The sequence below is a fragment of the Grammomys surdaster genome, unplaced genomic scaffold (genome assembly GCF_004785775.1).
Source record: "Grammomys surdaster isolate TR1022 unplaced genomic scaffold, NIH_TR_1.0 372, whole genome shotgun sequence".
Taxonomy (NCBI): Eukaryota; Metazoa; Chordata; class Mammalia; order Rodentia; family Muridae; genus Grammomys; species Grammomys surdaster.
Window position 1 is genome coordinate 10,607,264 of NW_021604791.1, and position 25,012 is coordinate 10,632,275.

At 40.6% G+C, this 25,012-nt stretch overlaps 2 protein-coding genes across 3 annotated transcripts in view; one reads left to right on the forward strand and one right to left on the reverse strand.

The window, feature by feature from the left end:
• The window catches only part of Corin (corin, serine peptidase), a 200,043-nt gene extending 188,421 nt beyond the window's left edge, over positions 1–11,622 (forward strand). For both annotated transcript variants that reach the window (XM_028780786.1, XM_028780785.1), the window contains exons 20-22: positions 6,503–6,774; positions 8,695–8,828; positions 9,946–11,622. In XM_028780786.1, coding sequence (XP_028636619.1) covers positions 6,503–6,774; positions 8,695–8,828; positions 9,946–10,140 — 601 coding nt within the window. In that variant the 3' untranslated portion in view covers positions 10,141–11,622. The remainder of the gene's footprint in view (positions 1–6,502; positions 6,775–8,694; positions 8,829–9,945) is intronic.
• A 1,076-nt stretch (positions 11,623–12,698) lies between these two features.
• Positions 12,699–25,012, reverse strand: part of Atp10d (ATPase phospholipid transporting 10D (putative)) — a 90,313-nt gene continuing 77,999 nt past the window's right edge. The window contains exons 20-23 of the mRNA XM_028780795.1: positions 20,425–20,505; positions 19,276–19,380; positions 15,678–15,865; positions 12,699–14,404 (exon numbers count right to left, since the gene is read on the reverse strand). Of these exons, the coding sequence (XP_028636628.1) occupies positions 14,086–14,404; positions 15,678–15,865; positions 19,276–19,380; positions 20,425–20,505 (693 nt within the window). The 3' untranslated portion in view covers positions 12,699–14,085. The remainder of the gene's footprint in view (positions 14,405–15,677; positions 15,866–19,275; positions 19,381–20,424; positions 20,506–25,012) is intronic.

A 25,012-nucleotide genomic window follows, 5' to 3' on the forward strand; every position in this document is an offset into this window, starting at 1 on the left:
TTCTCTTCTCTTCTCTTCTCTTCTCTTCTCTTCTCTTCTCTTCTCTTCTTTTTTTATCTTCACCTGTCTTTGGGAATCTGAGTGCTCCAGGGGCACTGGCTGGCTTTCTTATCTGTCTCAACTTACTGAATTAATAAATGCCATTTTTGAGCCAGTATGAATTTTCTGCCCACCCTACTTTTCCTTCCAATCAGTTATCATTACTATCTGCTACTACCACACAGTAAAGCGCTTGCACTTTACTGCTTAGAAAAGATATCGATTTAAATGTGTAATGAACACCCTACTATACATGGCTATTGATTGCTCCTGTCTTTCAATGATCAATGATAGATGGTCAATATTCTTTTGTTAGCTCTTCCTGTGCTTTGAACTGTCCATCATTTCAGTGTTGCAGTGTTTTAAACAAACATATTAATCACATAGAAGATTAATTTTATGGATATCGGCTGCATATCATTCTTGAATGGAGACGTGGAAGTAGAGGGGGTGTGTAAACAGAATGCTCTGCTTGGTTCTAGTTATCAATTAAGATGAAATGAGCTGGAACAGACAGTACTTTCCTCTTTTTTCATGAGAGCCATTTCCATTTCCCATGCCTTTCCTTTGAAACAAACTCCGACTTATTTTATGGCTAAGACTTTTGACAATTACTGTAGTTTCGTGACACTCTGTGACAGACTCCAATTCTGCAGTGCTTGGATCCATCTGTGGTCACATTAACTGTTCAAATGATTCTTCCTTTCCCCCACTTACTTCGATCACTTGTGATGGCAGAATACATACCCGTGAATGCTACTATTTCTACTTAACTGTACTAGCTACGGGACTTTGTGGTTGGCTACATTATAATGCTTGTCTCCCTTTCTTTCTCTCTTTCCTCCTTCCTTCCTTCCTTCCTTCCTTCCTTCCTTCCTTCCTTCCTTTCTTTCTTTCTTTCTTTTTCTTTCTTTCTCTTTCTCCCTTCCTTCCTTCCTTTCTTTCTTCCTTCCTTTTTCCTTCTTTCTTCTTTTTTCCTTCCATCTCTTCTCAAAACCCTCTCAAGTCTAACTGCAAAGGCCTAACACACACACACACACACACACACACACACACACGCACACACACACATGTGTATGTGTATTATGTGTAGGCCCTTCTGTTAGTTTTAGTTTTTCTGGGTCCTTGCCTTCCCGAGCTCCCCCCACTTTCTATAGTTTTGCATTGGTGGCTGTCTTCCATCACACTCCACATGACAGTATCTCCCCTTGTCATCTGCCATAGTATTACCCACAGATGACTTTCCATTCACCTGACAAGTTTCTTTTCTAGTTGATATCTATGGATGCTTTTCACTGCCTCAAGGTTTAACAGAAACTGTGTGATGTAGGTGTTAAAAGGACTACCTTTCCTTTTTCTCACCTTTTAAAAAATTGGATATTTTATTTATTTACATTTCAGATGTCACCCTCTTCCTCCATTTCTCCTCCCTTGAACCCCCTGTCCCATCACTCTTCCTCCTTTTTGCTTTTATACCATTCGAATTACATGCAAGTATTTAGGTCAGTTCTAGGTTGAGGGTCTAGCAATACAATAGATGCAAATAGTCAAAGAACAAGCAAGACAATAAACACAAATAGCCAAAGAACAAGCAAGGCAATAAACAAAATTCTGTGAACGCTCCTGTGATCACTGTTTCTAAGGGCTTATCAGGATGACTAAAATATCTGAGCCAACTTCCCTGTCCTAGCCCAAAGTCATTTTCATGTCTGAAGCCTATACTTCCTTGTTCTAGCCTAAAATTTAGATTCCTGTCTGAAATTTCTTTTTTGTTCTGGACTAAGATCCTGTTAGTTACTACCACTGTCTCTGTGACTTATGTGACTTTTACGATTAAGTAAGCAATGCACTTCTCATAGCAGATAAGATGAAGATTGCTTGAAATAAAAACACTTAGAAAATTATAGGGCTCATAAACAAATGGATAATCTAGGCTGTAAACCTAATTTGCTTTTAAAACCTTTATCTAACCTTTAAAACTGGATGTTTTGCATAAAATCTACATATTTGGTCTTCCACTTCATCAGAACAGTGATTAGCTGACAGCAAGAAGTGGAAGGGCGCTGAACTAGAGCTTATGGCTGACACACTCTTCTCAGTAACTCACACCTGCCTCTTCCTGCATTTACTTTACCCTAGTCTAAATTTTGTGCACCCTTTCTGCAGACAACAATTTTAAAATACTAATGACAGAACACAATGTTAAAAATAAAGAGTTCCCTAAGATTTATAGGACAGCAGAATGTGTCTTTCCTAAGTGAAAATCTTGTTACTTTCAATTGGCCTCCAGATCACCAGCTCGATGTGCTGGGTACGTCTTGTAACTCGGGAAGGATTTTATTATATGTGTTAATTATATGTATCAATTTTCCTTTGTTAAATCAACAAAGTAGTTCATATAAAATAATCAAAGCCAAACTAGAAACAGCAGAGGGTAGAACATTTTGTGTCTTAAAGAATATAAAGATGATAAACATTTATAAGTCTGAATAGATGAAATGGAGGAGGCTGGCATTTGGTAGAGTGCTTGCTAACATGCCCAAGGCCTGGGGTCAACCTCCAACACTGTGAAGAAAAAACACTTCAAGGTGCATTTGACTAGGGGAATTAAGTCATATTCTCATGTCTAAACACTAGGGTTGAATATAGCAAATGGCAATCCAAAGTGATGGGTTATTCCGCCCCGAGGCAGATGCCACAGTTCATATAACATATGCTAGTCACAACTTTTCCCTTTAGACTTCATAGTTGAAGACTTGAACATTGAAATGACATCACCTCCTCTGTCTCATCTGTAGTGTATATTCATATAAAATAACAATATAAGCACGGATACATTTGACTTTAAATGTGAGTTATAAAAATGGCAGTATGTCTGCAAGGAAGAATGAAAGGAGAAAAATGTCAGCCAACAGCTTCCTGTGTCATTTTCATTCTGGGTCATTGGAGCCATTGGCTCTAATTGAGCCCGATTACTCAGTTTTAGAACAAGAGCTGTGTGTGCGTGTGTGTGTATGTGTGTGTTTGTGTGTGTGCTTGTGTACATTCACATATACATGTGTGTGTGGTCATGTGTCAGGGGAGGGTTCAGAGGTTAACTTCTGGTATCATTCCTTAAGTGGCATGAACTTTTGTTTGAAATAATCTCTCAGTGGTCTGGAATTTGTCGAGTACAGTAGGCTGGCTTGCTATCAAACCCCAGAGACCTGTCTGTCATCCCCTTTCCAGATGAGTCTACAAATGCATATGGCCATATTTTTGCTAGTGTGAGTTCTGGGGATCTAATTCGGGTCGTTGTGCTTACAGGGTGAGCACTTTGCATCAGAGCAATCCCCTCGGCTCTTAGAGCCAAAGAGGTCTTGCACAAGTATCACTAAGGATGCTGTACTTCTCTTTGATTCTGTTTTGAAGTTTGGAATACCAAGGGGAAGTTATCTTCTTTATGCTGTGGATTTTGTCTTCATGTACTTGGCTCGTTGTATCCTGATTTCCCTGTTTAACTTTATAACCATGTCCTGCTCCTGTGCTTGTCACTCAGTACCTTTTACTGATAGTAGATTCCTGTGGCATCTGTGTAGCCTAGAACTCTTTCTCGGAGTCATCTTCAACCAAGAGACAGGGCCTGTCTCTGCTGTCTCTGCCCTTATTCCTGACTCATTTTTCCAGCGCATGCTCAGTATGTTCCAAGCCATGTTTACCACTGCATGAAAAATGACTGGATTGCATAATCAGGTTCATCTGCCATTCCCACACCTCTCTGTCACTTCAGAAACCCCTTCCCACCTTCTTGGTTTTCTTTTCTGTGGAGGGAAAACATGAAGAATCACTTTGTATTTCATACCGTGTGCATAACAAGACAGAAAAGAATAATTCTATCTACTTTTCCCCTTTCTTGCTCTTGATGGATGTCAATGCTGTAAGGGTGCTAGGCTGTGTAGCAAAACTGCATGTAACTTAGTAACAGTTTTTGGTTTTACTGATGCCTGTGTTTTATTGTTGGGCTTAAACTAATCCTACAATAATTGACTAAGTACTGAATTTTGGTGTTATTGCATTTTATTACAAATAATTAAGAATGTTCAGTGACTTTAAATATTGCTTATGACTGAAACAGAGGGCGAGCTGTTGTAACAACTAGAGCTGATTCATTGCAGCTCCAGGGTAAGAAGCTTCTAAAGAGGCATTGAATAAATCAATCCGAAAAAGTACTGTTGATTTCAGATGTCTTAAACAATAAAACTCCGTGTGAATATAGCATTTCCTCAGTGGACATGCAGACTTATTCCTGTAGACTAGGAAGGGGTTGGAGGAGGAGCAAATGGCTGGAGAAAAGGGAGAAGATAGAAGGAAAAGCATATGCTTTGAATGATAGCGTTATGTAATGAAACATCATTTTTTTGGAATTATTTATTTACTTTATATATGTGAGTACACTGCTTCTATTTTCAGACACACCAGAAGACAGCACTGCAGATCAAATCCCATTGCAGATGGTTGTGAGCCACCATGTGGTTGCTGGGAATTGAACTCAGGACCTCTGGAAGAACAGTCAGTGCTCTTAACCTCTGAGCCATTTCTCCAGCCCGAAACATCATTTTGTAACATTATCTTGTCATGCCCAGGACATAACACTCCTCCAACTTATTGTAGTCATTTCATGCATTGGCCAGCTTCACTCAGTCATCCAATTTGTATAGGCAGAGGTCATGCCTTTCTTGCTTGTCATCTCTAGCACAATGCTTGACCTTGAAAATTTGTAATTTATCTGTCTCTGTTGTATCCGATCCATGACATCATTCTTAGAGGTTTGACATCATTTTCTTTAAAACATATCGCAAACATATGGATTGCCTGTAGAGCAACCAAACTAACTAAGACACCTCCTAGGCTCGTATTTTGGACATTTACACTCCAGCACACTGGAAGTTAGGGTCTAGGAGTGGATGGGACTTTGAACATTACTGCCTGACCTCTAGTTCCACCCTTGCTCTCTCCTTCCCATGCTGCAATACCGTAAGGAGCTTTTACCATACACACTTGCCACTATGGCTTCCTTATGGCAGTGGACTGAAACCTTCTGAAACTATGAACCAATAGAAATCTCTTCTCACTTACGCTGGGTTTGTGGTATGGCCACAGCAATGTGAAAGTAACTAACACAGTTCTTGTTTCCATGGATATAAAACCCTGTGAGCGTGGGAGAAGGCAAGATAGAGAGTAGGCAAAGAGGTCGATCCACGTCAAATATCCCCGATATCAGTGAAAACCTGGAGAAAAAAGTTAAAGCAGGTTCACAAGCGGAGAACAATCGAGAAGGTAGAATGTCCAGGTGCAGGATACACATCGAAAGCCTTTCTGTTGCCCCACAGTATTGGGTTGAAGAGAGAAATGACTGAGTTAATCACTGGTGATTGATTGGAAGTACTTGATTTCCAAAAATGCTGAATGCTTAAACATCACCAATCGTACGGACTGCCCTTGACAGATCTTGGCTATGATCAAACATGCATGTGACTGAGTTTAACGGACAATTGGATCAAGTTTGTGACTCATGTCAGAGAATATAGCCCATGATATACTTTCAAGACTCACCAGAATACGGTGTGTTTAAGACAACTGCACTGCGGAGACCATCAAGGGGGTATGGCATGCACAGAGAATGCTGAGGAAGGGTCTCAGAGCATGTCAGCAATGTCACCAAGAGGGTAGGAGAAGGACCCAAGAGAAAGGGTGGGCAAGGGGCAGGGAGCAACCCATGAGATTGGAGGAAATTCCTAAGACTGAGAAGACCTGTAAACTTGGAGAAGAAGTCTAATTTTTAAGGTAAAAATGGCCTAAAATATCAAAGACAAATGCTCCTCCAAGATGAGACCTGAGATGGACCATTGGGGTTTGTAAGTGGGGATTTAAAACCCTGAGGTTGAACTTTGCAAATAGCTGCCCTGAAAACCTGATGCTTCCCTGAAGGGTTTGGAAGAACCTCTTAGTCTTGGCTTTTCCCCTCCATTCTTCTTTTATGTTCTCCCTTGCTCCTCTCTCTTTCTCTTAACTTCTAATTATCATTCTTATGTCCTAAAACAGCTGACTGGCCCTAAGACCAGACAAGCTCCATTTTTAAGAATGTCCTATCCAAGAAGGCTGAGTGCTTGCTACTAGAATTGCAACGATGCATGGGAGATTATCACGGCCCTACAAAGGGTGACTTGTAAATTTGTGAAGCATTCCATATTTTTTTTAAAAAAATAAATAAATAATTAAAGTGACGACAGAAGAAGTCTGAGCTTTGCTTCCTCATATAACAATGCTTAGCTATTCACTCCTCAGGCCGTTGTATGGCCGCTTTTCATGTGAACGTATTAGGAGACAGATATGGGAACAATTGGTGTTTGTATACAAAAATTACTTTTGAAAGCAGGTACCATCGAAGCAGACAGAGTTGAATGTACTCTCGGATTGTTTTCAGGAGAGAAGACGCTGAGGTTTGGAAAGTGGTCTTTGGCATAAACAACCTGGATCATCCATCAGGCTTCACGCAGACCCGCTTTGTGAAGACCATCCTGCTACATCCCCGTTACAGTCGAGCGGTGGTAGACTATGACATCAGCGTGGTGGAGCTGAGTGACGATATCATTGAGACAAGCTACGTCAGACCTGTCTGCCTACCCAGCCCAGAGGAGTTTCTAGAACCAGACACGTACTGCTACATCACAGGCTGGGGTCACATGGGCAACAAAAGTAAGCAAGCGCCATCAGCCATGATTGCCCATTCAGCAATGAAAAGCATTAGACGTCCTTTTAGGCTTTGGCTATTGTTTCTTTCTCATTTCACATGTAAAAAAAAACAGCCACACGGGGTAAATACTTAGCCTGTGTTCTATTCTCCCCTCTAAGCCAATTGCAAACATGAACAATCCATCAAAACACATAAGCCTGCCTGCCTGAGATGCAAGTGTCCTTCCCGAAAGCCCTCATATTTCCCCCAGAGAGCTACTACCAATCTTTTGGAGTTGCCATGCAATGCGTGACCTGCCCAACATCCCTGCTAGAGAGAACAGTGGTTTGGACTATCTCTTGGCAGAATTTCTCAGCGGCTGTGTGAAATAATTAAGCAATTCCATGTCTTCGGTCAAGCTACATAGTCACACTTTCAATTTTGCAATTGATTTATTCTTACGTACAGATGCAGCCCGTCCTTCTATGAAGAAGTGTGATACATATCTAACTATTTAAATTGCTTAAATTGGGCTTCATGAAAAGTGACTTTAAACACAAAACACATAGAAATAATTTGACTGATTTAAAGTTTATAATAAGAGCCGAGAACAAAAGAGTTGTGTCAGCTGCAGGAGCGGGCCATGCTTTTCTGAATGGTGATACATAGTAGCCTCCTAGCAATTTGATACTAGTCACAAGAACACAAATTTAAAGGAACTTGCCATCACTCCTATGTATGTTGCTTAAAAAACAAAACAAAACAGATCAGCATTGTAATGAAATGAGCAGAATATACTTCTCAATGTCTCTAGTTGTGTTCACCACGAAATATCTATATAAACTCATAGTAATAGGGTACCATGGCGCATATGCCACAGTCAGGTGATAGCATGAAGAGCAGGCAAATGAATTCATCCTGGAAGATCAGATTGACCCTGGCCATTCCAATATCTTGCCTTCTACAAAAGGAATGAGATGATCCTAGAACACATAAGATTGTTAGGAAAGGAATAAATAGCACTGTGGCCCAGAAGGTGTGATGGTATGAGCCCTGTCTACCCTGGTGTGCAGTACACTGAGTGCTGCACTCATTGTCATCCGTCTGACAACCTTCTGGTTCGTTAAACTTGTACTACAACACAGTGATTATTGTTAGCGCTGTTTCTCCATTGTGGCTTCACATTTGTATGGCTTTTAGGATGTGCAAGTAAGATTTATCAAGTTTTGCTTGAAGACAGCCACTGTTATCCTTGAGAAACTGTAAGCAAGACAGAAGCCATGTATTCTATCTATTGTAAGCAAGAGATGATATTGTTCCTTTCAAATCTGTCCCAGCCTCTAGGAGGAAAGGTTCTGCATCAGAACAAGGGTCACAGGAGCACATGTGAGGTGGGCCAGTTCCCATGAGGGTCAGAGGTTTTTGTCTAATCCTAGAGCAGGATGGATATGCTGAGCTAAAATCTCTGGGGTACTCCTTTTCACAGCACATGACAAGGGGACAAAGCAGTGGTTCTCAATCTTCCCAATGCTGTGACCCTTTAATTCATGTTCATACATTTTATTGCTACCTCATAACTCTAATTTTGCTACTGTTATGAGTTGTAATGTAGCTATCTGATATACAGGATATCTGAGACTCCTGTGAATGGGTCACTTGACCCCCATAGGGGTCATGACCCATGGGTTAAGAAATTCTTACTTAATGTGTCTCACTAGAAAAATGGGAGCTTCATCAGATAGATGATTGCTATCAAAAGTTCTAAGTAGAAAATTTGGGTTTCAAACAGGTCTTACCCTTGAGATGATATTTAAGGGAAACAATGTGGTTCTCTTGGTGTTATGAAAATATTCCTGCAATATTGTTCATTTTGTATTTTGCTGGCCACATCTTTGTCAGCCTTAAGCTCTCGTGTTTCTCTTTCTTCTCCTTTTTGAATGCAGTGCCCTTTAAGCTGCAGGAGGGGGAGGTCCGCATTATTCCTCTGGAGCAGTGCCAGTCCTATTTTGACATGAAGACCATCACCAATAGGATGATATGTGCTGGCTATGAGTCTGGCACCGTGGACTCATGCATGGTAAGCTGCCTTCCGACTAGACCAGCACTCAGGATCCGCCATGGCTTTAGTGAGCTTGCACAGCTGCTCACAAGTCATGAGTGCTCCCTCAGGAACATTCATGAATATTGTTCACTGCCAGGAGGACAGTTGAGTCAGCCCATCTCCTTTGATCAATTTGGTGGCTAAGGCAAGTCTAATTATGAGGGGCAAGTAGAAATCACAGTTTCAAATCCACTGTCTTAAGCAATAGGGGCACATCAGAGGACATTGCCAGGTATAATCATTATGACATTAGGACATAGACTGGCAGCCTAGCTCCCACGGTGTGTGAAAGGGCTGTCTGCAATTTCTTGATAATACGTCATGGCCCTCATTTGATTACCAGCCTGTCACTGTCACTGCCTCCAACCTCAGACAGGACTTATAGCCATTGAGATCTTCAAAACATGCCTCATGTGCAGCGTTTGAGAGGTTTCATACATCTACCTAAACATTTTCAGCTATTGTGCTGAACTGTCTCTCTCTGGGCTTCAAACGGCCGAGTTCACAAAGCAGCAGGCAAGAGAGGACCAGGTTGTGGGTCTTCTACTCAGCTGTTCTGTTGCTTTGGAGTGACCAAACTGCTCCTCAGATTTCTGTATTAAGCAGAGAAAAACCATGCTCGACGTTAGCCCAACACAATTACATGGTATTTGGGATGGTTCATTTTAGAACATCATGTACAACTGACTAATTGGGGGAATGTTTTAATTTTCCACTCTTGGGTACTTCCTACTTTTATAAGATCATTCCAACATAAACAATAAACTTGTTGAGATAATTAGTTTTGACACATAAAGTCTTTTTTTAAAAATTTATCACATTTTGTGGTGTGTTATATAAGTCCTCTGACCTCATGACAAGACAGAATAAAATCTCTTTACTCAGTACTTCAATCCTTTTAAAACTCAGAATCCATCATATTTATTAGAATATTCTGTTTATACAGGTGCCCTCCCAGGCTTACCACTGAAAACTTTGCTGAAAATTTCCAACTCAGTTAAACTGATTTGGGCTTTATTGTACCCTTAGGATGATAGCCCCACCACCAGACCTCTGACCTCTCATGACTAACATCAGTTGCTGTTCCTTACAGGGAGACAGTGGTGGGCCTCTGGTTTGTGAACGACCCAGAGGACAGTGGACATTGTTCGGTTTAACTTCATGGGGCTCCGTCTGCTTTTCCAAAGTTCTGGGACCCGGAGTGTACAGCAATGTGTCTTACTTTGTTGACTGGATAGAAAGACAAATATATATTCAGACCTTTCTCCAAAAGAAATCCCAAGGATAATCAGAGACTTTGCAGGAAATCTAGAAGAATGGCCCTCTTGAACGGGAAGCGTGTTCTGTCAAGAGCTGTACGAACAGGCGTTTGTTTCACGGACAGGACACTGAGCGTGCACTGCAAGACCTCTCCTGTTTGTGCTAGATGAATTTTACTCAGGCTTTCATCTTATTCAACGTTATCATTCATTAATTTCATGAATTCTTTTTAAAGCACAGAGCAAAGTATGTTTTGTTCTTTTGCTAGGCTAACCTTGAATGTAGTATGGAATTTTAGACCCATAGAGACAACCTTTGGAGCTCTATGGTAACAAGTTATAGAAAGCTCCTTTTATTACTATTACAAAACACACGGAGATACACGCTGACTGATCTCCAGTTTCTGCACAAGCACAGCGGCTTAGGGGGCACATTTCAGAATTGATCTTAGAGACTGGCTTTTAATTTATAAAAAAGCCAAGATAATATACATGCATTTATTATTTACTATACTCTTCTAAATGATTTGAAGAAATTATGAAAGACAGAGAAAAGACCCAGAGTGTTGATCTAGACAGTTGAAGTTGCAAGAATGTAAAATTCTCTAGCCAACAAAACTAACAGTGAGAAGTAAGTATAATTCTATCCTTTCTGTATTCAAATTAAGATTGTAATTTAATAGAAAATCTCCATAGGACTTGTCCTGTTACTGGGGATTTTTGATGTATGTCACTTGGATGACTGTGGATGTCAACAACCAGGTCAATCCTTGAGGAAATAATTTGTTTGCCTATCTGGGAATGAATGAGAACCTTTTCCATTTTGTAAAACACACAAGTTAAAAAGGAGAAAAAAATTAAATGGTATCCCACTCTCTATTAAATTGGGAAGTTAATCTGCTTGTGTTCACCCAAACCAGAAAAGTTCAGAATGGCTATATTTCAAAATGTAGCCAAATGTTGCATGGAGTATAACATTTTGCAATTTCTCCCTTATGATGTCTAACATCTGGTGTTGCCATTTTGCCTCATTGATAATTAAAACTAAATTTTAAAGATGCTTTTAAGCACTGGACCACTTTATGGGAATCAATTTCCAAAGCAATTAGTGGTTAAAAATATTTTTCTCCACTAAAAAGCTTCAAAACACAAAGGTTCATATAGCCCTAACTTAATTAGCCAGACATCAACGATGTAACATCCAAATGCCTTTTTGAACAAGTAGGCTGCACTGCTAAACTTCACCAGCAACCAAACTGCCTCAGTATTCCAAACAGGGACTACCTGCAATTTTATATGTGTATTTTATACTCTTTTTCTAGATAGTTCAAATGCAAACATTGTTTCAATCCTTATTCTCCATGTTATTCACTTCTTGTCCAGGAACTTGTTACAAAGAGTGTGTAGCAAAGGGTTGTACTGTGGTCATGACTGTATGAAGGCTTAAGCCCATTGGTCGGTTTTGTTATAATTGTTGGCACATAACTAATAAAATATTTTTTAGCATTGGTGAACTTATATTCAGTAAAATGTACCTATCGGACTTACTCTAAATAATTCTAAATACAAAATAAACTGGTATAATCTTTCTCATTTTTTTTTTCTAGAGGACTATGGATAGAATATAGAGACCAAGTTCCAGGAAAGTGGTTATCCCTCTAATAGCACCGTGGAACTCAGTGTTGTACAGCCCACTCTCACAGGAACTAGTAACACTTTCATGGTTAGTCTGATGAGTTTCTAATAATATTGCTTGCTCATGGAGTACTCAGAGAACATCAACCCTGCTAAGAGAACGAGTAGTCCATTTTTGCAAGTGTTCCTACCCTTTAGAAACCTTTTAAACAAAATCATAATCCCAAACTCTTCATTATTAGTTTTCTTGGATTCCTCTAAATTTGTTGAAATATTCTAAATATAAAAATACAACACACCACACTAGCTTTGCTAATTTTGCGTGAAATTGTTGTTCTTGTCTAAATTCGACCTTTTCAAAGCTTTACAGAGATCTGAAATCTCTGCAGCATAGGACAAGGTGTGTTTCAGAAGGTGTTTTTTTTTTAAGTAAAAGGAAAAATAGTTAATCAGTAAGTAATTAGATGTAGCAATCATTTTTAGCAAGTTACACAAATAATTGCATTAAGTATATAAATAGCTTCAGGTTTATCCAACGCATTGAGTCTGGATTTCATTTATGAGAGAAATTATGAGGATTTTAGAGCTGTAGGTACAGGATTATAGCCCCATGACATAATTAATCATTAATGCTTTCCTATATTCTTATGTGCAGATAATTCACATTTTGGAAGTGACCTGCTTCTTACTCCCTTTTGTCATATTCCTTTAATCTTTATACTAAAACCTTTTATTGCATATGAGTATTGCTTTAAGGTTTATTTGGGAAGTGATGATCTCAAGAACTGGATTCCCATTGCTATAGGGATGATGAAGGATCAACTAGCAAGTGATATTTTTCCCCATAGACAAAAAAGCCCAAACAGTGTTCTGATAAAGGCACGCCTTGGTGTTTGCCTTCTCGGCTCTAGCATCAATTACAGCCAGATTCAGAGAGTACTTACAGGAGTGATGACAGTTTCTGGTGAACGTCATTTATTAAATAATTTATTATAAAAAACAAACCTCAAGGAAGCAGAAGGCAGCTTCGTTTAGACACACAGTTTTGTGACAGTTCCAGAAATCAGCCTGTGTGAAAAGGCCATTTAACAGCGATACCAGGAAGGTAGAGAGAGTGATTGGGACGGTACCCAGCAGGTAACAGTTAGGCCCTGAGAAGAACAGTTTATAAGACTTTGATGTGGACACTGACCCTTTAGCATAGAGGTTCATGAAGAGACTTCTAGACGACAGGGGGGTGGCAGCTGTCAGGTGGATATGGAAGCTTTGAAAGATTTCAACAAGAGTACATGACATCACAGTAGCAAATTGACTCGACTAGTGTAAACTAGCTTCTAGACACTAAATGAAGCCAGCATCCATCCGAGATTTGTCACAGCAGAAACCTTGCTACAGACATCTCTACCCTTCAATATGTTTATTTTTCTAAAAGCCTCAGATTCCCACTGAGGATAACCTGTATCAATTTCAACCCATATCTAGAGGGCACAAGACAGACAAACTATTGAGCACTGTCACAACTATCAACTCTCCAGCGGTCTCTGGGAGACTTTCGAAGATGATTGTCTCATTTTATTGTGGGTGTCATCAATTTTAGAACCCGGGAGTTGCTCACACCCTGTAGGCTCAGCTGATTGTCTTTCATGGCCATTTGTCTGTTTCCTGGTTGACAACACCTGCACATAGAGAGTCTCTGCGTCCACTCATAACAGTACGCAGCAGAAGACAGCCTGGTGCTGTTGAAAACACTAGCCTTCTTCTTTGCCCTTCCCTACAAAGGCTCTACTTCAGCAAAAAGCTAAAATGACAGAGGGTGATGATAGACACCTTCAGTCAGGAACCAAAGCCTCCTCTCGTGGGAAATAAAAGACTCTTGGGAATTTGTCTTCAAATGAATTTTCCTAATCAACTATTTTTAAAAGTACTTTTTTTTCCATAAGGAGAATTCGGTTGGATCTCATCTAAAGCATTTTCCAAATGCATGAGACTTATCTATAAAATAAATATATTTCAAATAAGTTTCTTTGGGAAAGTGTGCATTTATAAGACAATTAAAATTCCTTTATGAAAAAACCAAAAAGTTTCACAAAAACAACATATTATCCTGAATTAAATATTCCATTTCCCTAAACTCTGCTTAGGTCAAATGACATCCCTTGTTTATAAATGTGCCCACAGGTATACAATTGTAGATAGGTTCTTGGTTTGTCCATGCCAAGCAAAATGCTGATATCCCTTGTACAAAGCCAGAAGTAATCCTCACTTCTGAGAGGTGTCTCTTCTACATTCTTCCAAACTTGAAAGATTACCAGCAACTCTAAGCAGGGTATCCTGCGTGTTTAACTTGCTGAGGGTTCAGTCATCTTTGAGGCCCCAGGCTCAGAGTAGCCAGAGTCTAGAGCAGTTTCACGTGTGCTTTGTTCAACAGTGTGCACAGTTGCTGACTTCACTGCAAGGCCAGCAGAGGAGCCAGGCGTGGGTCTTCCTGACTTAGCAGCTGATTGGCTGGCATACTTAGATGCCACGTGATTGACCTTTGTAGTCCCTCTCCACTTCTTAAGAGCTTCTGCTCTCTCCTCTGGAGGTAGTCTGTCAAAGAACTTGGCTCTGAGAATCGGAGATGGAAACATGGTTCCCTGAAGAACTCGGTATACAAACCTAGGTGACAAAGAACAGCATAGACTCATGTTCACTTCCATTGCATCAGGGGACTCACGGAGAATACTGATCATTTAAGAAAAAAAAAAAGGTAAATATCACTTGGATTCTGAGTTAGGGGAAGGTAAGTCAGCTATAAAATGGAGATTAAGAATATTAAACTGGAGCCGGGCGGTGGTGGCGCACGCCTTTAATCCCAGCACTTGGGAGGCAGAGGCAGGCGGATTTCTGAGTTCGAGGCCAGCCTGGTCTACAGTGTGAGTTCCAGGACAGCCAGGACTACACAGAGAAACCCTGTCTCGAAAAAGAACAACAACAACAACAAAAATTAAACTGGGCTGGGTGGTAAGCCTTTATGACTCCATTACTTAGAAGGTTAAATTAGAGGGATAAAACAGAGGGATAGCGTTCAAGGCCAGCTTAAGCTTGACAGTGAGTTTCAGGCCAATTTGGGCGACTGTGCAAAAACCTTAATTTTGAAAACTCAATATAATTAAAAAATATTAAGCAAATTATTATTTGTTCAGTAAGTACCCTCTAAGTGCCTGCCAAATAAGCATAAAGACTCTTCTTCTCCTGTTACGATGGTAAGAAATTTCGACATGATTTGGGGGAGGAACAGTCAAAGCATAGAAGATTCTTCTGCCTAAGTGAAGATGGCTCCCGTTAGCAGCTCTACACCTGTGACCCAGAGGAAGCTTCTTTTCTTTCGGCATGTGATAGATTCTGTACGTTGTAATAATATATAGGGAGCCTTTACGAAGTGGCAAGGCTGTGAGGACTCTGCTCTTCCACCTCTGTCATGGGTGGATGCAGCATTAAGGTTTCACCCTCGAATGAGAGTCATCAGACCTGCTAGTACCTTGACGTGGGACTTCCCAACCTCCAGAGCTGTAAGCTCAAACATTTCTGTTTGTGAGTTACCCAGTTTGAATATTCTGTTGTAGCTGTAAACCAGACTAAGGCAAGGGCTCAGGGGATGGCAGAGCAAAAAATAGGACACGATAAATCCTCAGATAATCCCATGAAGCAAAGTTTCTTTATCCCTGTGAGCTATCCATCAAATTGGATCTTTCCATGACAGAGACATATATGTCTTCACACACTTAATCTAGGCCTGCTTATGGTACAACAACTGAAACCAACATTTTAGCTAGCATGTAGGCTGACTTCCTCACTGCTGAACAGGGTGGTCTGTGACTCATTTTTAGTAGTTATTTGAAGGCTTTGATTCCATGTACTTACTGTCTTGGGGAGCAAACGAATTACATACCTGGGCAGAAGCGCTACGCAGGTTGTAAGAACACAAACTAAGTAGAACACGGGGTCTAGCATGTGCTTCTGCATAATCCCGTAGGGGTTGGAGGGCGGGTTGCAAGTGACACATAGGGCTCCAAAAGCCAAGGCAAAGAAAAAGTAAGTCAAGACGCTCCCAACAATGACCAGCACGTGGATCCAAGTCTGCAAGACAGAAAGGGCCCAGAGAGGAATGCTTACTCGTGGCATACTGGGACCTGGCATAACCGTCTCTGTGAGAGGGAACAAGTCCATCCAAGCTCTCAGTGGCTCATTTTATGGACCTGACCACACAAAATGCAAGGATATAAGGGAAGAACATCATTCAAGAGTGGCTCGTGTTAGTGTCTGAATTCTACAAAATTAAATCAAAAGTCAACAGGCAGTTCTGTTGGCTGGTTTAGTTTGTACTGTCCTCTTACCAGGAGGTGCTTGAATTCCCTTTTTCTTTTTTTTTTTTTTTATAATCCTTCATTTGGTTTTTTTTTTACAGCCACTCATTGATTTGATCAAAGTGTTACCTCAATTCCATAATCTTCAAATCTTCAGCATTCACATATATAGTAGAAACTACATTTGCTCGCCCATACCTTTATTCTCTTCCCTTAGTTAACATCCAAGTGGCTTGCAGCTCTCTACTCCCTTTCAATGAAGCAAGGGTCAATGAGTGGGGATGGATATTTAGAGCTCTCGCCTCCTTCCATGGCCCTTCGTGCAGCATGCATCATACCCAACAGTGTGAATTCTGCTGGTGTCAAGGGGCTGGGCTTTCCTTCTATGCGGAACACTGTCTTTATAAACCTCTTCTTTGGGACAGTAATTTTCAGACAAGGTGTAATTCAATTTTACTTTGTTTTCGATTATGCAAAGTATTTCCTCAAAGTACATGTCTTTGTAGAAGTCACAAAGATTGATTATATTTTAGAAAATGTAGCTTGTCTGAAAATGTTGGCTAATTCCTTAATTAACAATGTCATGCCTCTAGAACAATGGTTTTATTCTGTATTTATGTTTGCTTTCTTTCTTCTTTCTTCTTTTCTACACCTCTCTCCTTTTTTCCCTCCCATTCATTCACTTCTTTCTCCCTCCCTCCCTCCTCCCCTCCCTCCCTCCCTCTCTCCCCCCTCCTCCCCCTCCCCCCGCTCTCCCCCCCTCCTTCCCCTCCCCCTCCCTCTCTCTCTCCTTCTTTCTGTTTTTCTTGTTCAAATGCTCGCCATTGGATTTGAGCACTATTCCAGTGTCTTTCTCTCCTTCTGTGCTTTTGCAAGGGAGATGATGACATAGCACCCCACAGTTGTAAATGAGTTGACACAAGGAAGTGAATGTGCAGAACACAGGGTAAAACTGTCCAGGAAGTGGGAGGTGGCCAAAATCCACCGAGCAAGAGTTTGAAGGTCATGTGACAGAAGCTCAAAATGGCTGACTCTTCTGGAAAAGGCACTGCAAAGTCCATGAACTCTGGTCATATATTCTCTGGCAGGAGAAACACTTCTCCAAGATGTAACTTCTACAGAGACACTTCTGAAATTTTAGCTTTCTCTCCCCTTCTGGGAGAGAACGCTCAACATTGAATATAGTGTTGGCAACACACTCCTCTCATGCTAAAGCCTGTGACTGAAGCCAGGGAGACAGGAGACTCCATCACTTGAAACTGAGACTCAGGGACAGTGAGGCAAGATGAGAAGAAAATGCATGCAGTTCGTTCAGACCAGTGTGGATCCTGACAAGCCTACCTACTAGCTTCTGCTCCCTGGCCCTCTGCTGGCTCCCTGGGAATTTTGTGTCTGTTGAACCAAGGTTCCTCAACATAATTTTCAGAACAGTTCTACTTGCTTAGGTCATTCAGAATGGACTGTTGTTGCTCTGAATGAGTGAGCCCCAACTGGTATACATAATGTGGCATTTCCTCTGGAACACACAAAGGCTGTGGCATGTCTTTTGGTAGAACCAAAAGTGTCCCTAACAATTGTTTAAAAGTTAAAGAGACGTTCAAAGGAGACCAAATATTATAGATTTCGGATTTCCTTCAGCCAACCTGGTATTTGCATGTTAACATTTTATTATATTTGGGGTTTATAAGATTTAGATATAGAATATTCTTCATAAGAAAAGTAAGGGATGCCAAATTATATTCATTCCTAATTTATAACTTGTTAAAATAATTTGATAATATAGCATCATATATTTTAAACCATAACTTCACTCAGTGAGTTCCTGTTTGAAGTCTATTTATTTACCCTGATGGTAAATATACTCCCCAAATGGTCAGGTTCTCTTCTCACTCACATGGGTTTGGTGAACACTTACTCTGAGTCAGTCTCCTCTCTGACACTGGTTTATGTGGTGAACAAAACTGGCCTGAGCCTGACCTCACAGAGACTGTAATTTGATGAGGAAGATGAACATGAATCAGATAATCCTGTCATTAAACGAATAATATAAATTATTTTTAAGCTTACAAATAAAAGAGAATAAAAGAGCATGAGAGGAAGATGAGCTAACAATGAGTCAGGAAAAATTGAAGGGGAAAAGAATATGTGCTGAGAAATGATCTAAAGAATTATTTTTGTAGTTGGTCAAAGTCACAAATACCAGACGTGAGGGTTTGAATAGGTATGGCCCCCACAGACTCCTGTGACACTATTAAGAGGTGTGGCCTTTTGGAATAGGTGTGGCCTTAGAGGAAGTATATCACTGTGTAGGTGGTCTTTGAGGTCTCATATATATACTCAAGCTATACTCAGTGTGGCAAACAGTCTCTTCCTTGTTGCCTGAAGATCAAGATGTAGAACTCTCAGCTCCTTCTCCAGCACCATGTTTCCATGCTTCCTACCATGATGACAATCGACTGAACTTCTTTAACTGTAATCGAGCCCCAGTTAAATGATTTCCTTTATTAAGTTGCCTTGGTCATGGTGTCTCTTCATAGCATTGTAACTCTAACAGACACAAGGGGAATCTAAAAGTATCTCCACTAATAGATACAGTAAGTAGCGAAGTTCTGACGTTGACAATGAACTCAAAGCATCTGAGAGTCTGGAAGAGGAAGGACATGGTGCCATCCCTTGAATAATGAAATGATGCTAGGCATGGGTGAAAAGTCTCACTGAATGAGTTCTGATGAGCTGAATTAGGGTTTTAAAGTTCATTCTAAGTATAATAAGAAAATATGAAAGATCTTTGCCCAAAGAAATCAAAAATATTTTATATTATCTCAAAGGCATAAAGTCCTCATTTAGTAAAGACAACAGAATGGGGTCACGGCACAGGATGTTGTTGACTTTAGTCCAAAGCCATCAGCTTGGTCTCAAAGCCTACTGAGCACAGATGGTGACTTCTTTTCTACTGACTCACACCACTGTGACATACCTACCAGTGACTGAAGCAAAGACACGGGTACCTATTCCTTTTCCTGGACTCGGCATCATGGCACCCAGTGTCCCTGAGTTTTTCCCTGAAAGACCCTTTCCCCACAGTATCACTGCCCTTACCAACGCTGAGCTTACAGCCATGGAGGGTGTGGCAGGTTCACTGCTAAGAGAAGACACACCCCCGAGCATAAGGAATGCACTCACCAAACTCTTGCTTTCAATCACCAGGTGGAGGAGAATGATGACCAGAGCTGCTGTGTTCAGGGGATTACCAAAGGTAAAGATGTCAATGTCAGAGCCCTGGTAGGTCTACGAAGAAAGAACGGGGGAGCGTGAGGAACTACACACAGTTGTTGGTGTAACACCATTTTATCTATGGCTCAAATGTGGCTTGAGTATTCTCTGCAATAGTTCTACCAACTGGTCACTTAGGAAAAAGGACCATTTCCAGAAAAGAGACTGATTGTCCCAGAGAGGCTGTCTATGTACATTGTGAACTTTTAGGTGGAATTCCTCTTTATTCAGAATCATAATTTTGGAAGCTTTGGTTTATAGTAAAGTCATACAAACATATCAAATGCATCCCACCTAATATACCATTGAAGCGGCAGTTACAACGACCCTAAGCTTACACTTCTGGGCAGACACTACCCTCCCCAACCCACACAACTGGAAGTTCTTATGCCAGTCCTCAAATGATCCGATTCCCTGATTTCTCAGTTCCCATTTCTGATGCACTTCCAGTTGCTTTGTATACATTTGTCTTGAAGCGTAAGATAGCCATAATACTCAAGGAAGCCTAATTCTAGTAACTTAATTTGAACAGGTCAGAGAAACTGACAGCCTAGCGAGCATCACTGGTTTTTGCTCTCAATGCTGTGCCCTGCCAACCTACTTCATGATCACATACAAGTCTCTTTCTGGAGTAAGGTGAAGACAGGCACCTGCAACCATGTCTTGTGCTCGCTGCCAGTGTAAACGTTTAAAATGAAAATTTCTACCCTCTTTGCCTACTTCTGTTACTTACTAACTTATCTGTAAAAAGTGGTTTCTATTAAATTTTGAAGATAGTCCATATTTCAACTTAATATTCTGGGTGTAAGACTGATAGAATTTGCCCCCTAATAGAAGTTCTTATATTTCTTATATTAAGTTTTGGTTAATTTATTTATAGGTCAAAATTTAAATTTTATTTAAGCCACTGGAAAAAAATCAGTAGGTACTTAATTAAATCCAACAGCTAGCATATTGTGAGAGGTTATAAGTCAGTCAACTAAGAGTCAACCAGAGCAAAGTACATAGAAGCATCATTGATTCAGTAACGGCAAACACACAAAGCAAACAATGACTTACAAAGTAAGGCACAAAGAAGCAGACCAGGCTTTGATAAAAGGCATCCAACAAGGTGATCCAGAAGGTGAGAGGCAAGTATTCCTGGAAACAAAATACAAACGGGAAAGAAGTGAAAGTTAACAAGGGTCAGAGCAAAATAATCTATTCCTTCGTTTTCTGTTTCACGATTCGCAGTAGAATGAAGGCAGCAAGCGAAGACATGTTCACTGTTGTACTGGTATGGCTGGAAACGACACAACCATAAAGGAATTCTGATCCATTTAGAGGGTGGCTGGACCAGTTTACAATCCCATAAACAGGTTTCTTTTACCTCCTCCAATCCTTTCCAGCAGGTCAGCTGTTTCGTTGCTCTTAGGCATTCTGCATTGGGTAAGATGTATGAAAATGTGTGTGCGTGTGTGTGTGTGTGTGTATTTATATGTAAATGTATTTATATATAAATGTATTCACATATAAATGTAACAATAACAACTGAAGACAAAGAGGCTATGATTTTGAGAGGAGACAGGGTGAGATGGGAGTGGTTAGAAGGAAGAAAAGGAAGGAGAAAAAGAATGCAATTATATTTTAATTAAAAAAATATGATGTGCTTTATCATGATGAACTTGCATGTACTCATATATGTGTGTGTTTGTGTGAATGTATGAACATGCAGTGTGTGTGTATCTGCATGTGTTGTTTCTGTTTGGGACCAACTAAACTACAGGCCACATATATTAAACATGCACTCTGCCACTACGCTATATCCCTAAGCCCTCGTGGATCTATGAAACACCAGAAGCAGGGATAACTAGTCATAGTAACTTTTCATGTCTATTGATCAGAAAGCATTATTCTAAAACTTATCCAAACCCATCACTGATCTTTGTATACACTGTTCCCCCCATTACCATCAACTCTGTCTGTGATCAACTAGACAGCCATCTTAGCCACCGCCTGCGCTCCCCTCTGTGCCCTCAACACAGTCTCTTATGTTAGAATGTGAATATAAAATGTCCTCCCATCATCTTAGGTCTTCCGAGCTCAGTCCCAGCTGCAGGTACTGTTGAGAGCTTTGGGAATCTAAGAGTGAGGCCTGGCAGGCAGAAGTAGGTCAGCTCTAGCTCTGTCTGCTCAAGTGCTGAGTCTTTGAATCACTCTGTCCACCATCTTCAATCTTCTCTCCCCCGTCCCTCCTAACATGACCAGCCACAACAAAACAAAAAAAAAAGGGAAAAAATGCATAAGGTAAAATAAATCTTCCCTGACATAATAGGTTATGCCGAGTACTTGGTTATAATAATGAGAAAAGTGAAAATAAAGTAAAAAGAGCTATAGAACTAGGCAGAAGTGTCTCAGACCAAGAAATAAAATGGTAAGTAAATAATTTAAGAACATTCAACACCCTTTGGATATCAGGGAAGTGCAGGTTACAACCAATTTATGATCCTGTCTTACATTAGTCAGAATGGCTATGATCAGAAATACAAATGGCAACAAACGGCAGTACAGATGTGGGGAGAGGGGCATCCTTATACATTCTTGGTTGGATTAGTGCAGCCACTTTGGAAATCAATCTGAGGGTTTCTCAAGAAACCAGAATTAGAACAAGTATTTGATCCTGTGTTAGCACTTCTGGGCAAACCCAAAGGACTTAATATCCTACTTTGAAAATACTTAGAAGTCCATGTTCATTGCTGCTATAGTCAAAATACCTAGAAAACAAACCCAACCTAGATGTCTGTCAACTGACGTATGGATAATGAAAACATGGTACATGTCCGCAGGGAAATATTGCTCAGCTATAAAGAGAAACAAAATCATAACAATTGCTGGAAAATGAGAGAACTTCAAAGAATTATACTCAGTGAGGCCACGAAGACTCACAAAGATGAATGTCACATGCTCTTTCTCTCTCACGTAGATTCTAGTGTTGCCTCATGCTTTGTTTGTTTAATTTGGAAGGCATGGAAAAGCCACTGTTTTATAAGCTAATTTAAAAATATAATACATACTTTTTAAAGGAATTTGAACCATAGTACCCTGTGTGTGGGGGGAGGGGGGAAGCCATGCTGCTCCAGAAGACATGGTTTACTAACTGAAAATCTCAGTGCTAGGCAGAGGATGCTTTCTTATGAATTCTTAGTCATACAGGCCCCAGGGGTAGCCAAATAACAAATGCTATCACCATCGTTCTCACTAAAATTAAATGGTAAGACCCTATTGCTGAAGAGACCATCCCTTTGAATACAGAGTATAGATTAAACCAACCTTAACTAACCAGGAAACTTCTTCCTTCCTAGCTAGCTTACACAGTGCCAGAAGGTGCTATGTAGGCTTTAGGGGGGCAGGGGGGATCAAAGATAGCAGTCAGCACTGGAGATTGCTACAATAGCAACCTGCATGACAACTAAGTATTCACCAGTGCAACAGAGTCATGATAGCTTTGGGAATAACCAATCACCTTCTGATTAGATGTCTGGTCTGCTCCAGAGGAGATATTTCATGCCTGGCACTGTAAACCTGGGGCAATCAGAAGCCCTAACTAGGAATCTACACTGTTATGTTAAGTAGTCAGGCTGTCAAATTGCATTCTAATCTTTGTACTTACACCGTGCCGTTTTCAACTTTGGTAAGAGACAATGTGAAGAGTTAATGCAGAAATTCTTAACAGATCTAATTGCCACTTATAAGTAACTCTGAGTGCCCAGCTATGGGTGAGTTACCTGTGTCAACCTCCCATCCCCCAAGGCTTAGGGAACATCTACTACAGGATAGAAAGAGTGCAAGAGTTGGTGAAGGAGGAGGAGGCTGTGAAAGGCTGACTTCCAGGTGACACTATTGCAATGAATCACAGCAGCTAATGTGATTTAATTACATCTACAAGCCTATAGCCAAACCAGGGGGTGGGGGTGGGGTGGGGGTGGGAGGAGGGGCTGGGATTCTTGAGGCTCCACCCCAGTGGAGGAACTAGCAACAATGGATGGTTGCCAGGAAGTCCCTCTACATGAGGGACAGCACAGCTAGTGCCCACACCCATGTGCACGTGGGCAGCACTGAGTGGACTGAGATTATCAGTAACAACAGAAAATGGAAACCATGAAGTTAGGCGGGAATGAGGACACTAGGGAAGGTGAAGTGAGGTAACGATGGAAGGATATGATAAAATACAGCGTATGAATGTATACAACTTTCAAAGAACAAATATACACGTATAATGTGTGTGTATAAGTATATACATACACATATATACATATATGTTACACAATAACAGCCACTTTATTTTCTAAAAATATAAGTCAGTTCATGACATTGTCCTAGTTGGTCAACTGCCTCCTGCTAGTCATTTCAATGACTCCTACTGCATTTCCAATATAACTGAAGTTCCCTCCCGTGACCCATCAGGTCCAATTCATTGTTCCTGCTGCTTGTGTCTCCAGTATCACCCCACAGCATGGAAATAGCCAAATCTATCCATTTCCTCCAGACTATCCTCCTTGCTGGGAGTTTATTCTTAGGCCTTCCATGTGACTGGTTCTAATTTTCTATATCCCAAATATCATCTCCCCATGGAGGCACATCAGACTAGCTTAAAAGATATCTCCACCCTGTCATTTACTAGTGTGGCATCGTCTTTCCTATCAGAAAAACTGCTGAGGAGTTTTGGTTCTCAGAATCGAATGCATGGTTTGGAGTGGAACTCAGCTCTTTAATTTAAGTGTTTATATGATGCTTCACATGAAGCAGACGCTCACGACATATTTGTTGGGAGAGATAACAGCCAAACAAAACCCAAAAAATGGGTTCTTTCTCTACCATCAATCACACCTGCTTAGATGGTGACCTGCGTGCAGATGGATTCTGAGGATTTGTTCAGATCCTGGAGGAAGGAACACTATGGCTTTTTTGACAAGTGTGCACGGGCAAGAAAATATCATATTCCTGGTATTGTCTTTTCTTATTAACATGACGTTCTTAGTCTTTTTTCCCCCCAAATATAAACACAGATAGAAAAGTCCTTGAGAAATCTTACTGTCCCCTAAAGAGTAAAGCTTTATAAATAAACACATGATCCACATGAATTCTACTTTTCAAAGGACTACACTTTGAACTTTTATGTAATATCATTCCTTTTTCATGTCCTTTGTCTTCTGTAAAATCAAACAATAAAGACTCATTGTCTCTAGTTTATAGTCTCCTGCATCATCTTTTACTATTTCTTTATTGGCTGTGATGGGGATATGTGTCTTTCTTCACCCAAGTGTTCATAGAATCTCAGAAATGGCACGGTACAACAGTAGAAGAGAATGTTTCAGAGACAAAGAGGCACCCAGGATGTCACTGGACAAGAAGGATTGAAGTTAAAACACAATTTGACACTCTAGGATTGTTCAAAAAACCCACACTGAAACTGCATGAAGAAAATGACTTCCAGAGGTAAAGAGTGGAAAGGTTAAGAAGGAGGGGAGAGGCTGAGAGCAAGCAGACAGAGTGTCATAAAACTGAAGGGAAAATCCAAACATGAAACAAAGCCAGAAATGAAGGAAGGCCAAGTAGACAGTGAGTGGATGGAGACCATGTGGATGGTGAGTGGATGGAGACCATGTGG